Source organism: Oncorhynchus mykiss, chromosome 10 (genome assembly GCF_057628025.1).
Source record: "Oncorhynchus mykiss isolate SJ-2025 chromosome 10, ASM5762802v1, whole genome shotgun sequence".
Classification (NCBI taxonomy): Eukaryota; Metazoa; Chordata; class Actinopteri; order Salmoniformes; family Salmonidae; genus Oncorhynchus; species Oncorhynchus mykiss.
In genome coordinates this window covers 42,199,457-42,212,758 of record NC_143031.1, presented here as the reverse complement: position 1 = coordinate 42,212,758, position 13,302 = coordinate 42,199,457, and the positions used below count along the sequence as shown (strand labels likewise).

Below are 13,302 nucleotides of genomic sequence, written 5' to 3'. Positions count from 1 at the left end.
TTTCACACATCCCCACCCCTTACACTTACCCCAACTTTGAGCTGAGTGCAACCGAAGATCCGGGTCAAGGCACCACTGTAAAGGACATAACACTGCCTGTTTAGTGATTACCACTACCTGATTCAGCTCACACCGAGGCTTGAACCCAGGACCTCTGCCTTGGTAGCACACATGACCACCCTCCTGAAGTGCTTTACCAATTGGCAACACACGAGCAAGCTAGCTATTTGGTGGTGCAAGTGGGGATGTTTCAGGCTGAGGAGTGTGCTGCAATAGCATCAATAACACAGGCAGGCCTACTCAATAATAATAATAATTTTATTTAAAAATGTCTAAATATTTCAATACAAACATTTTTTTTTACAAATGTAAAATACTCTTGTCTACACACATTCATCAGCATTCCGCCAAGGTTATCCTACTACTTTACAGGCAGAATGATTTAATGTGAAATATATATATATATATATATATATATATATATTTGAATATAGAGGAACACAACTACAGCGAGCCTACACTACATCTCAAAGTGGAGTGCAATCCCAGAATTTAACAACACACTATGAATCTAAGTTTGAAGGTTTTATACAAAGTTCTTATACAGAGAACACCCCTCAATTCCCATCAGGGTTTCTTGGCATTCTTGCTAAGCTTGTCACCAAGCTGTTGGATCAAGTCAGCTAGTTCCTCTGTGGCCTGAGACTTCTCCTCCAGGAGCTCATATCGCAGGCTGGAGATGTCCTGCTTGATCTCCTTCAGCTCACCTGCAAGGCATGCACCACAGGTTATTGATCGCTCAATCCACTACAACTCCATGTCACAGCCTTGCAGCTGTAAGAATGATGAGTATTCCACAACAGCTTTGAGATCTTACATAAATGGATAGGAATCATTCTCACCTTCGTTGATTTCGTCATTTTCACTGTCAACCTGAGCCTTTAGCACATATCTCTTAATGAGCCTCTTCATCAGTTTCTTTCAAGAAAATAGGGAGAATCGGAACTTTAGAGACAACAGTTCAGAATGTAGCATGTCTGAATATCGTCTGATCTTGCTAATTAATCAAATTGACCTGTATGAAGGAAGTACCTGGTATCGAGTAGGATGTTTGATGGGTTTTCTAATGGTGAAGTCATCCTGCCCTGGTGTCCTGGTTTGAGGTCTGTACTGATTAAGCTGAAATGGAACAGAAACCACATACCCATTAAAATTTCATTAATTAAAGAGGAAGATATATAACTGGCTACAGCCTCTCCCTAAAAGCCAACTTCTGACCTTAAATCGCAAATTGATCATGGCTGTCTCACGCTGGTTGTCATGGTGATGAGCTTTGGCCTTGCACAGCCTCACCAGACAAGCCCTTGTGCGCAGAGCTAGGTAGTAGAAAGACTTGGGGCTGGGAACCAGGTTAAATGGTGGGGGCAAAGTACGCCCCTCGTCAAAGTAGGATAGCCAGAGTTTAGCACGGGCAAACTTCCACTCCACATCAGCATCCTCCTGTTGAGATTGAGACAGGCCATGATATAAATGGAGGGTAGTAATAGGTGAGGGGCAATGACTCAGTTTGGAGCACAATCATACAATTAATCTAATATGGTCTGATTATTTTATCATAACTGCTCACAACAGTGTACTCACAAAATGGTACATGAATACAACATGAACATAACAGTATAACAACTCACCCATACTGTAAATTGACATAATTCCACTCTGACCTCAAATCATTGATTATTGACAATATATCTCCTGTGAATTCCCTAGTGGTGTTTAGGCCTATTGGTTCCTAGTCTCACCTCAATCTCTTGATAGGAGTGATTGATCATTGCAATCAGCATGTTGAGCAGTACGATTACCATGGTTACATTGTAGACGCCAAAGAGAACATAACCAATGTTCTCTATGAACTTATGGTCATACTTCAAGACCACAGAGATAACCTCGGACAAGCCGAAGATGGACCAAAATAGAGTCTTAAAGCTCTCCTCCACCCTGTGAACACACATAATCAAACAAAACACACACGCGTGCAAACGCACACACACGGACATTAATAAATAACACACAAATGAATACATAGACATACATACATACATCTCGCCTTCAAGCACTTAATTTACAGGAACAGGCAGGAGGGCACTTACGTGGTGAAGGCGGGGTTGTACTTGGCACCAAGGTAATAGGAATATAGATTGAACATGCCAATCATGAAAGCTAGGAAGACCATTATGAAGATGACCATGAACTTGAAGATGTCCTTGACCGTCCGGCCGAGGGAGATTTGAAGTGGGCCGAAGCTCTCATTGGCAGGCAAGATGTAGGCAATGCGGGAGAAACTGAGCACCACCGCAATGGAGTACAAACCCTCGGAGATCAGCTGAGGGTCGGAGGGTAACCACCTGTTCCTGGCTGAGAGAGAGAGGTTGCTGTTAAATGTCACTTTGTGACCTGGGGACTGACTCAGGTTCTATGACATTTCGATAAAAAATGTGCTATTCACATGGAATTGCTCATTAGGTGGTACTTCACATGGGAGACTCTAGAAACATCTGTGCAAACACCTTTTTATCTTGCCGCTATATAAGGTTCTACCTGCAGTCTGATCACACAACACTGCGTATGTCAATCAGAAATAATTGTATGCAAGGTGATATATTTATTTAGGCATGAAAGAGGAAGACATCACAAAACAGTTCTGAGATCTGGGACTTGAAAAATACTCATTTCAAAACTCCATATTTTGCAGATAGAACCTCATAGTACCAAGTCCTTGATTTTTCATATCATAGGTTGCAGTCCTTTTTTTACATGACTTTTTTTAATCACCGCTTTTTCAAAAGAATGGCCAGAGATGAAGCATTGTTATTATCATTCTCTAAGTGTCACTGACCATGGGTGTAGTATGCTACATTTGGTGGCAGTGAGGCGTTGCTCAGGTCTATGTTGGGCATGTTGGGCACATACATGTCCACATACAGCTGGGCCTCAGAGGCCCTCAGGAAGGCCATGAGCCGAGCTGTGAAGGATGCCACGAAGATGGACAGCATGCCAAAGTCTAGCACGTTCCACAGGTGCATGATGTACTCCCTAGGCCCATCAGCCCAGATCTCCTTACACTCCGACCAGATCATCCCTAATGAAGAGAGTGCTTTTCAGTAGGTGCAAAAGCTCTCTGTTTTGAGCATACGAGTGGTATGATTTGAATACTTTAAGATTTTATTCATGGTGAAGAGACAGGTACAAAGACATATGAATAGACTAGATAATAAAGTCTCTCCCACAAAAGCAGCTGTTTGAAAACCAGAATAAATTACCAAGCACCCAATTCATGATGAGCATCTCAGTCCAGGAGAACTGACTGGTTTTGACCCTGAACACCTGATGAGGGTGGTCTGTTATTGTCTCATTGGGAAGGTTCTTGACCCCTTCGAAGCGGTCCGAGGCATTGATTACCAGTAGTCCAAGGAAGATCGTGAATGACACAGCATGGGCCACAAACTTCATGAAGGGACTGCGGAGAATCTGACCCAACTGATATAGAGGAAATCAACCGCATAAATGGCAACCATCAACCTCATGATATAAACATATCACTATTTTTAATAACACAATAGATAATGAGTGATTCTAATAACACAATAGAAAGGGGATTGTGTGTACCTTACTACAGGGCATGACCCAGTATGCGATGGCGAGGAAAGGAAGGCCGATCGCCACTCCCAGGACTGTCCAGCATTTGACCCCAACAGACTGCTGCCTAAGTCCAGCTAGGTTCTCATACCACAGGGTCAGAAGCTGCTGCTGGCAGTTAGGATGGGCCACAAACTACAGAGACATGATGAAAAATAACTATGACATACTACAACATTGATAACCATAGCCCAAGGGTGACTGCTTGCATATTATTGTGTTGTAGAATCCATTGTTGGATGTGAAACAGCTGTAAAACACGTATTTCATTTATATCCCATTCCAGATTGCCTCTTAAATAAACCCTTTATAGGGGACGTGAAGATTGGGAGAATATAATCAAATGTGTCTTTCTCATTGTACTCGAGACTGATTGCAATTCAAATTTAAGACCATTAAATCACGCTAGACACAATAACAGAGATGTACAAAGACAAACACCAGAGTTAGGAAACATTTAAAATAGCATGTTTGATTTCAGATTAAGGTTGAGTGGTTCAGCTAACCTTTTTGACCTCGTACTTAATGGCCAGTTTGACCCGGATGAGGCAGGGTCGACTGTGATCACTGGGCAGAGCTTGGTCCACATCCCCATTCAAAATGGCCTCCACCTCCTCCGTGTCTCTGCATAAGTCAAGCACTCCCACCACAAAGTCTTTACACTGCATGGACAGCTTCCTGTAGTCATTCTACACAGAGAGTAGAAAGCGAGAGAGAGAGAGAGAGAGAGAGAGAGAGAGAGAGAGAGAGAGAAAGGGAGAAGGATAGGGAGAGAAAGAAAAGGAGAGGAAAAGAGATGTGAGAATTATTTAAAATGAGGCAAACCCCAGGGGTCACACCTTTTGGTGAATTGTTAATGTCAGTCTCTCACTTTTTGCTCTACATGTAAAATATTCCAATAGAAACCTGGAAAACCACAGACCTTTTCTGCACTGACAAATACTGTGTATATTTTCTTATCTCATTCAGGCAGGGTGTGTGGGTGTGAGTTTGCATGCCACTGTTTGTGTTGGTCACACATGGTTCTTTATAATGTGCATAAACTGTGTATGCATGCATTTGTACGTCTTTCTGTGGGTGTTCCTCAGACAGAGGAGATACAGTGTGTGTCCTTGTGTGTGTGTCTGTCTTTATACCCATCTATGTTAAACCTCCACCCAAACTCTTTGGAGAGGTCTGTAATCAGTATAAATTAACGTTGCGATAATTTCTAACCGGTCAATGACCGATTTGAGATTGGGACCAATCTTAATTTTCTCACAGCGGGTTCCAATAATATTAGAGTGTGTCATTTGTTGAAGTATGCTGTACATGGACTAACTGATTTGATCTCTTCCCAATTAATCATTTCTGTGAGTAATCAAAAGACAAAAGTCAGCTCTAGGGCTTTCACAAAAATATCTGCACAAAGCTTTTAAATATTGCCAAATGAGTAAGAGGGGGGAGAGCATGTGTGAGAGAAAGCAAGCCAATCCATTACATAGGTGAAAAGTAAACCCTTTCCTTCACCCTCAAGCTTGGTCTTTGTGTTTTTCTCACCTTGAACTCAGTCTCGATGTTGGCGAGGCGAGCCAGCTCGTTGCTGAGCTCCAGAGCTGTGAATACAGGGTCCTCACTAGACAGGGAGAGGTAGGCAGCGCTGGCTAACCCTTTATAGGCATTCATCCTGGAGCGGGAGTGGCTGAACGAGTCACGGCATTGCTTGTCATGACACTCATTACATTTACAAAAGTAGTCATGGGGCTTCTCGATGCGTGCTCCCTTCATCAACAGAGTGTGCACTATCTCATACTCCTGGCAGTGTGCAGCCAAGATGACCGGGGTCACGTCATGGGAAAAACGTGTACCGTCTTCATCGTAAGCATAAAAGTCATCATCTCTTAGCTCCTGCTCCAGGGGGCTTAGGGTTAGGCGCAGCCCACCTCCGAATGCAGGGTGGGCCAGGATAGCCTCTACGATGCGCACATAGCCCTTACTGATGGCAAAGAGTAGACCATCCCCCACACGCGCCAGCCCCTCCTTCTTCAGCAGCAGCTCTGTCACCTCCAAGTGCTCATTACCCACAGCCAACTGCAGCGCATTCTGGCCCATGTAGTCCACACAGTTGACGTTGAGGGTCTTGGACTCTTCCAGCATCTTACGCACCACTGGGATGTTCCCGTACTCAGCAGCATCTAGGAAGCGCTCCTCCTCTGAAGTGAGACTGGTGCCACGCTCACTGAACATGTAAGCAGGCCCACGGATAGCCTGCCGACGGCCCTTCTCTCGCACAGTCGTTTTTCTACGGTGCATGTTCTCAACTCTGGATGGAGAAAGGCGGTGACAAAAAACACTATTCAGACTACAAGGAAGTTGACAGGAACTGAAGAGAAGAGTAAGCTGAAGAAAACAACATTCAGTGCAGATGTTTATTTAGACTTTTCCAAATGATAGAGTCGGGAGTGCTTTAGTACTTTTTTGTTAACTACAATGGCATGAGTATGTAATTTCAGCATGTATAATACACAACATTCTTAGTCTCCCCAGATTTTTTTACTAAGCCATTGGATGACAGGTGTTTGTCTCTATGGAGATAGGTGTGATCTGCATCTGTTGAATTCTGATGACTTTGTTTGACAGCCAGAGGTTTGCTGTGTGTGGGCCTACAGTACTAGCTAAGCAAGACATATACTTAAGCTACTGATGGTGACTTCTGTCTCAATCCAGTCCTATAGGGTTTGTATGCCCAGTTAAATAAATGCAGGCTCAAGATGTTCTTCGAGTAGCCTACACTCAGAAATCTGAAGAATCTGTTTCAGTCCAATGACAGTTACTGCAGCTACTTGGTATATGAAGCAGAAGGATGGGCCTGGGGAAATGTTACCACTCTAAAATTCGTATAGGGTGCTATGGATGCAAGGTCCATGAGCTCAACAGGATACAGCAGTTTTACACATTTGGTTATATTATGTTTGTTTACAAATACAAAAAATGGGAGTGTTAGACATAATAGGAATATTATATCATAGCAGGCCTACCCATAAATAATGTAGTATCTCATAAATAATGTAGTAAGACAGGTGTAGGAAGACAGTTGTACTAACCTTAAGACGGATTTATAAATTATTTTTCAGGAATCTATGGCTATACCATGGTCAACCCACACAGACAGTGTGGTGAAGAAGGTACAACAGCACCTCTTCAACCTCAGGAGGCTGAAGAAGTTAAATTTAGCACCTAAGACCCTGACAAACGTTTACAGATGCACCAATGAGAGCATCCTGTCGGGCTGGTACGGCAACTGCACCAACCGCAACCGCAGGGCTCTCCAGAGGGTGGTGAGGTCTGCCCAATGCATCACGGGGGCATACTGCCTACCCTGCAGGACATCTACAGCACCCGGTGTTACAGGAAGGCCAAGAATATCATCTAGGACCTCAGCCACCCTGTCATGCCCTGACCTTAGTTATCTTTTTTTTTTTTTTTTAATAGGTCAGGGTGTGACGAGGGTGGTATGTGTGTTTTGGTCTTGTCTAGGGTTTTTTGTACATCTATGGGGTTTTGGTTTGTCTAAGTAAATGTAGGTCTATGGTGGCCTGAATTGGTTCCCAATCAGAGGCAGCTGTTTATCGTTGTCTCTGATTGGGGATCCTATTTAGGTTGCCATTTTCCATTTTGGTTTTGTGGGTTATTGTCTATGTGTAGTTGCGTGTCAGCACTCGTGTTTATAGCGGCACGTTCGTTTTGTTATTTTGTTTAAGTGTTCTTTGTTTTAATAAAAGAAGAATGTATTCATCTCACGCTGCGCTTTGGTCTCATCGTTATGACGAACGTGACAGAATAACCCACCAAACAAGGACCAAGCAGCGTGAAAAGGAGGAACAGCGCTTAATGGGGAGATGGACCTGGGAGGAGATATTAGATGGAGCAGGACCCTGGACACAGCCGGGGGAGTATTGCCATCCTAAGGAGGAGTTAGAGGCAGCGAAAGGGTAATGGCGATACTATGAGGAGAAATACAGGAGAATAGAGGAACTGCGAAGATATGAAGGTACACGGCTAGCACGGAAGCACGAGAGGCAGCCCCAAGTTTTTTTTTGGGGGGGGGGATGGAACGTGAGGGAGATTGGCTGAGTCAGGTAGGAGACCTGAGCCAACTCCTAGTGCTTACCGTGGGGAGTGGGTAACTGGTCAGGTACCGTGTTATGCAGAGATGCGCAAGGTGTCTCCAGTGCTCTATTCTAGCCCGGTGCGCTCTATTCCAGCTCCTCGCATTTTCCGGGCTAGAATGGGCATCCAGCCAGGACGTATTGAGCCAGCTCTATGTTCTGGATCTCCAATGTGTCTCCACGGTCCAGTGTATCCTGTGCTTCCTCCCCGCACTCGCCCTGAGGTGCGTGTCACCAGCCCGGTACCACCAGTGCCGGCACCACGCACCAGGCCTCCAGTGCGCCTCCAGGGTCCAGTACGCCCTGTTCCTGCTCCTCGCACTCGCCCTGAAGTGTGTGTCCCCATCCCGGTACCACCAGTGCCGGCACCACGCACCAGGCCTACAGTGCGCCTCGGCAGTCCAGTACGCCCTGTTTCTGCTCCTCGCACTGAGGTGCGTGTCCCCAGCCCGGTACCACCAGTGCAAACGACGGGCCACAGTCCGGAACCGCAAACGATGGGTCACAGCCCGGGGTCTCCAACGAAACGACGGGCCTCCAGGTGACGGGCCACAGTCTACAGCATCCAGCGATGATCCACGCATTGAGGGTCCCCAGCCCGGGGCCTACGGCGAGGATCCGCAGTCTAGAGCCTCCGACGATGATCCACGGGTCAGTGCTAAAAGAGCGGACTCAGTGTAAAGGTGGGCGGCGTCCAGAACCAGAGCCGCCACCGAGGTTAGATGCCCACCCAGACCCTCCCATATAGGTTTAGGTTTGCGGCCGGGAGTCCACACCTTTGCGGGGAGGGGGGGGGATCTTTGTTTTCTTTATTATTTTGGTTAGGTCAGGGTGTGACGAGGGTGGTATGTGTGTTTTGGTCTTGTCTAAGGTTTTTTGTACATCTATGGGGTTTTGGTTTGTCTAGGTATATGTAGGTCTATGGTGGCCTGATTCGTGGTTCGTTTTGTTCGTGCTTCCTTTTAATAAAAGAAGAATGTATTCATCTCACGCTGCGCCTTGGTCTCATCGTTATAACGAACGTGATACACCCGAGCCACGGCCGGTTCACCCCGCTACCATCCTGAAGATGAGGTCAGTACAGGTGAATCAAAGCTGGGACTGAGAAACTGAAAAACAACTTCTATCTAGGCCTTCAGACTGTTAAATAGTCACCAGCCTCTGCCCAGCCAGCCAGCCAGCCAGCCTCCACCCAGTACCCTGCCCTGAAATTTCATTATTTCACTGTCATTAGCCGGCTACCACCCAGTTACTCTACCATGCACCTCAGAGGCTGCAGTCCTATGTACAGTGCATAGTGATGGAACACCGGTAACTATAATGATGTTTCCATATTGTTTTACCCACTTCATATGTATATTCTGTATTCCAGTCAAGGCCTATCCTATTTAACTATTGCTGTACATATACTATTCTTCAGATATACTGCACATTCTATCCATATTGTCTATACATCCCATCACACACACACACACACACACACACACACACACTCCTGACTCTGACATTGCTCATCCTAATATTTCTTAATTCCATTATTTTACTTTTGAGATTGGTGTGTATTGTTGGGTACATGTTGCACATTATAAAAGGCAAGCTTGTTCCTTTGATTTGACCTGTAGCAAAAATCTATGTGACTTCTCCACTGAGCCAACCTGGAGTACAGGGGTAGCTACACCATTTTTCCCATTATCCCCTGTGCATTTATACCTGTGTTCTCTGTTTTGTCTGTTCGTCTTTTCTTGTCAAGCCTACCAGCGTGTTTTCCTATACTCCTTTTCGCTTTAGTCCCTGTTTTCTAGTTCTTCCGGTTTTGACCATTCTGTCTGCTCTGACCCCGAGTCTGCCTGCTGTTCTGCACCTTACAGACTCTGCCCTGGATTACCGACCTCTGTCTGCCCTTGACCTGTCGTTTGTCTACCCCCTGCATTGTAAATAAACTTCTATGATTCAAATGATCTGCATCTGGGTCTTATCCTGAGGTCTGATAGTTACACAGTAGGTAGTGTAAAGCAGAGCACAGAATTTTCGACCAACCTTTACTTGGTCATACTTCCTAAATTCTGACTTGGAAGACAACCATCTTCTAAACTTCAATGTCTAGTTCCAAGGGGTTAATTTGAATTTAGAAAATGCTCCGTTATTAAATCAATGTTTTACTCCATGAAGTAATACAACGGGTACAAATCTTCTCATTGATCGAGACGAGTGTCACCATGTAATTCGTCACTTTGTGGTGAACACCCACCTTTCTCAATCAATGAGAGAAGATTTGAAATAGACAAGATGGCGGCTCTATGCCTGTCAATGCCCTTGTCTATTTCAAACTCAAGTGTTTAAAATTCCAAAAACGAGCGACAATGAATAATGTCGTTTCTTGGAATAGCCCTGTCTGGCTTAAAATATTTCTCAATACACCATTTAAGGTGTTTTACGGAGTTGACATAAATCCAGTTATTAAGTTACATTTCAAGATAAACTTAAAATAATTAGGAGGTTGTTCCTTTAGATCTGATAGCTGATACTTTGGTCTTTGAAAATATATATTTTAAATGTTGTCAATATTAAGAAAATGTGTACTAAAAAGAGTTGAGATTTTCCCCATCTTTCAAGAATCCCTGACACTGGGTAAGTCGACTACTTCTTTTGGACAAGCTGTGTTTTCAATAATGTTATGTTTCCATTAATTCTGATTATTTCCAGGGATACACAACATCCTGAAATATATGTAGATATGTTTGTTAGAAAAAAATAGTATACTTCCCTTGATGCTGTGGTGTAGTGGAGGGTATACGCAGGTATACCCACTTATTGTATGTGGGCATACTCGTTTCTTAATAATCCCCATGGATGCATATCAAAGTAGTGTAGTGGAGGTATACGCCAAATCAATTAATAAGGCTGATGGAATAGATCAGAATATTTAGCTTAAAATGTTGATAAACTATTATATCATCACATTTTAGGCGCAGCAATGGAGGTAGGCCTATGTACGATTGTTCCAAAATGCAATTTGCGGGAAAAACAGTTCTAAAATGAGCAATGCACAAAGCGGTTTCAAGGACAGAGATTGAAATATCAGTTAGACATTTTGAAAGAGGGAAGATCTAAAGATGCAACCACTATCATGAGTTGCTAATATGACTATGAAATGACAACGAAAGAAAGTTGAAAGAAAACCAACAGAACAGGAGAATGTATAAGAATTCTATGTGAACGTATGAGGAAGTCTTTATAAAAATAATTGCCGACACGTTTCTATGGTGGGATTTTGGCTATAGGTAACTTTGAAGCAAGATAAGACATGCCTCATAATATGAAGTAAAACGTCCAGGTTTCAAACAATTAACGGACAGGAAAAATATAGCCATACTAATGATACTCTATGCCTACCAGGCAGAATGATATCATGAATATTTGCGTTAATCCATTGGCCAACTGCTTTGCAAACTCCATCTCCTGTACTACAGAAACACTGCTAACTGACAACAGTGCTAGGTGCCTGTGCACTTGAATTGAAGGTTAACTACACTGAAAAATCAAAATGTCATAGATTTTTTCCAGACATCAAGAGTGATCTTCTGAGGAAGCATTGTGGTTTAAGCATTGTTTTGGAAAAATGCATTTAAAAAAAAAGTGTGACATTAAAATAATTGGGATCGTTGTACCATCCACGGGACAGTTGAGCTAACGTATGCTAATGCGATTAGCATGAGTTTGTAAGTAACAAGATAATTTCCCAGGACATAGACATATCTGATATTGTCAGAAAGTTTAAATTCTTGTTAATCTAACTGAACTGTACAATTTACAGTAGCTATTACAGTGAAATAATACCATGCTATTGTTTGAGGATAGTGCACAATTTTGAACATAAAGCTATTAATAAAACAAATTAGGCACATTTGGGAAGTCTTTATACACAATTTTGAACAGAAATGCAATGGTTCATTGCATCAGTCTAAAACGTTGCACAAATTACTGCAATCTCGTGGCCAAAGTCTAAATTCCACCTGGGCTTGAATAATACATTATGGCCTTTCTCTTACATTTCAAAGATGATGGTTAAAAACAAAACGAACGTTTTTTTTTTCTTTGTATTATCTTTTATCATATCTAGTGTGTTATATTCTCCTACATTCTTTTCACATTTCCACAAACTGTTTCCTTTCAAATGGTATCAAGAAAATGCACATCCTTGCTTCAGGGCCTGAGCTACAGCTAGTTAGATTTGGGTATGTCATTTTAGGAGAAAATTGAAAGAAAACGGGGCGGATCCTTAAGAGGTTTGAGCAAAAACCTGAATAATAAAGAAAAATCAGAAATCTTTGAATTTCTGACAGGTGACAGACTCATTTATCATTCAGTAGTAGACCTACTATTAGCCTACTTGCACAGTACAGCTTGGGTTGGCCTGACTATGAACGACAAATATGGGAATTATAATTTTAGGTAATTCAGAGTGTATGTCACTGTTTGTCATATCATTTTTCACACAGGGCGTATTTCCTTCGCTGAGCGGACCGTTTGGGACATTTTCGGCTAAATTAGAGTATACCCACTTCACCAGGCACCACTGCACCACTGCCTTGATGTAGTGATGTTGAATGTAAAAACTGGCTCAACATACCCCACTCTCGGTAATATGATAACATGTCCTTATTATATTATTATGGTGGTTATTTACGGTATCGCCCAACAAGTGTCGCACTTACGTTTTCTGAGGTGAGTTGCTGTGATCGTACTCAGAATGATCCCACTGGCTGTTGAAATCGTGCAGCCCGACATCTGAATTCCAAGGGATTTCTTTTACTTGAGACTGATATGCACCGTTGTGGTCCTCATATGTATTCATCGAGACGATTTGTTGGTCGTGATGGTTGGCGTCACTGTACACCGTGTTATCATACCACTCTCCTCTCGGATTCTGTCGTCGTCTGTACAAAGCATCTGGCAGAGTCATACATCGGGTTAAAATTGGGGGATTAAAAAACTGGGTGTCATCGACGACAGTGGATGGTAATGGTTGAGGATCAACCTCCCACTGCTCAGATGCGCTCTCATGACAGTCTCTATTAGGTGGGGAGGAAAGCACTGCTGCCCTCATCACGAGTGTATGGCTCCAGGTGTCTTTACCTCTCGTCCAGTTCCAACAGTCTTCTAGTGGTTCTGAATAGAAAGATTGACCAAATAGTTACCCATAAAACACTTTTGAGCAGTCGCAATAAATTGACAGAGAAAATCTCTCTCTCTCTCGTTCTCTCTCTGCAATTGATATACGCCTAAATATGGAGTAGGCTGTAATCCAATTCAATTGGGACCTTTTTGTCTGTCAGCCAGTGTTAGCCTAATCAAAACGGGTTTTCAGTTTTCAACTCTTCTCTGTAAGGCTTGACATGAACTCAACTCCTGTGTGATCTGTAGTGGAGTAGGTACCATATATAACATGTCAGGTGCACTA

At 43.3% G+C, this 13,302-nt stretch overlaps 1 protein-coding gene across 1 annotated transcript; it reads right to left on the bottom strand.

Moving 5' to 3' along the window:
* Positions 1-300: 300 nt before the first annotated feature.
* LOC110533893 (short transient receptor potential channel 7) lies at positions 301-13,018 on the bottom strand. The gene is made up of 12 exons (XM_021618482.3): positions 12,557-13,018; positions 5,233-5,995; positions 4,200-4,382; positions 3,664-3,828; positions 3,318-3,534; positions 2,894-3,136; positions 2,148-2,412; positions 1,800-1,995; positions 1,279-1,500; positions 1,093-1,179; positions 903-978; positions 301-767 (listed from the first exon to the last, which is right to left on the bottom strand). The coding sequence occupies exons 1-12, from the start codon at positions 12,946-12,948 to the stop codon at positions 628-630; spliced, it is 2,949 nt and encodes a 982-aa protein (XP_021474157.1). The 5' UTR covers positions 12,949-13,018; the 3' UTR covers positions 301-627.
* Positions 13,019-13,302: the final 284 nt, after the last annotated feature.

Excerpts from the sequence above, each read along its gene's own strand:
- LOC110533893 (XM_021618482.3), bottom strand. The coding sequence starts at position 12,948 with ATGAGGGCAGCAGTGCTTTCCTCCCCACCTAATAGAGACTGTCATGAG. Across the intron at positions 2,413-2,893 it reads TGTAGCATACTACACCCATG|CCAGGAACAGGTGGTTACCC; the intron begins GTCAGTGACACT and ends TCTCTCTCTCAG. Across the intron at positions 1,996-2,147 it reads TACAACCCCGCCTTCACCAC|GGTGGAGGAGAGCTTTAAGA; the intron begins GTAAGTGCCCTC and ends GTGTGTTCACAG.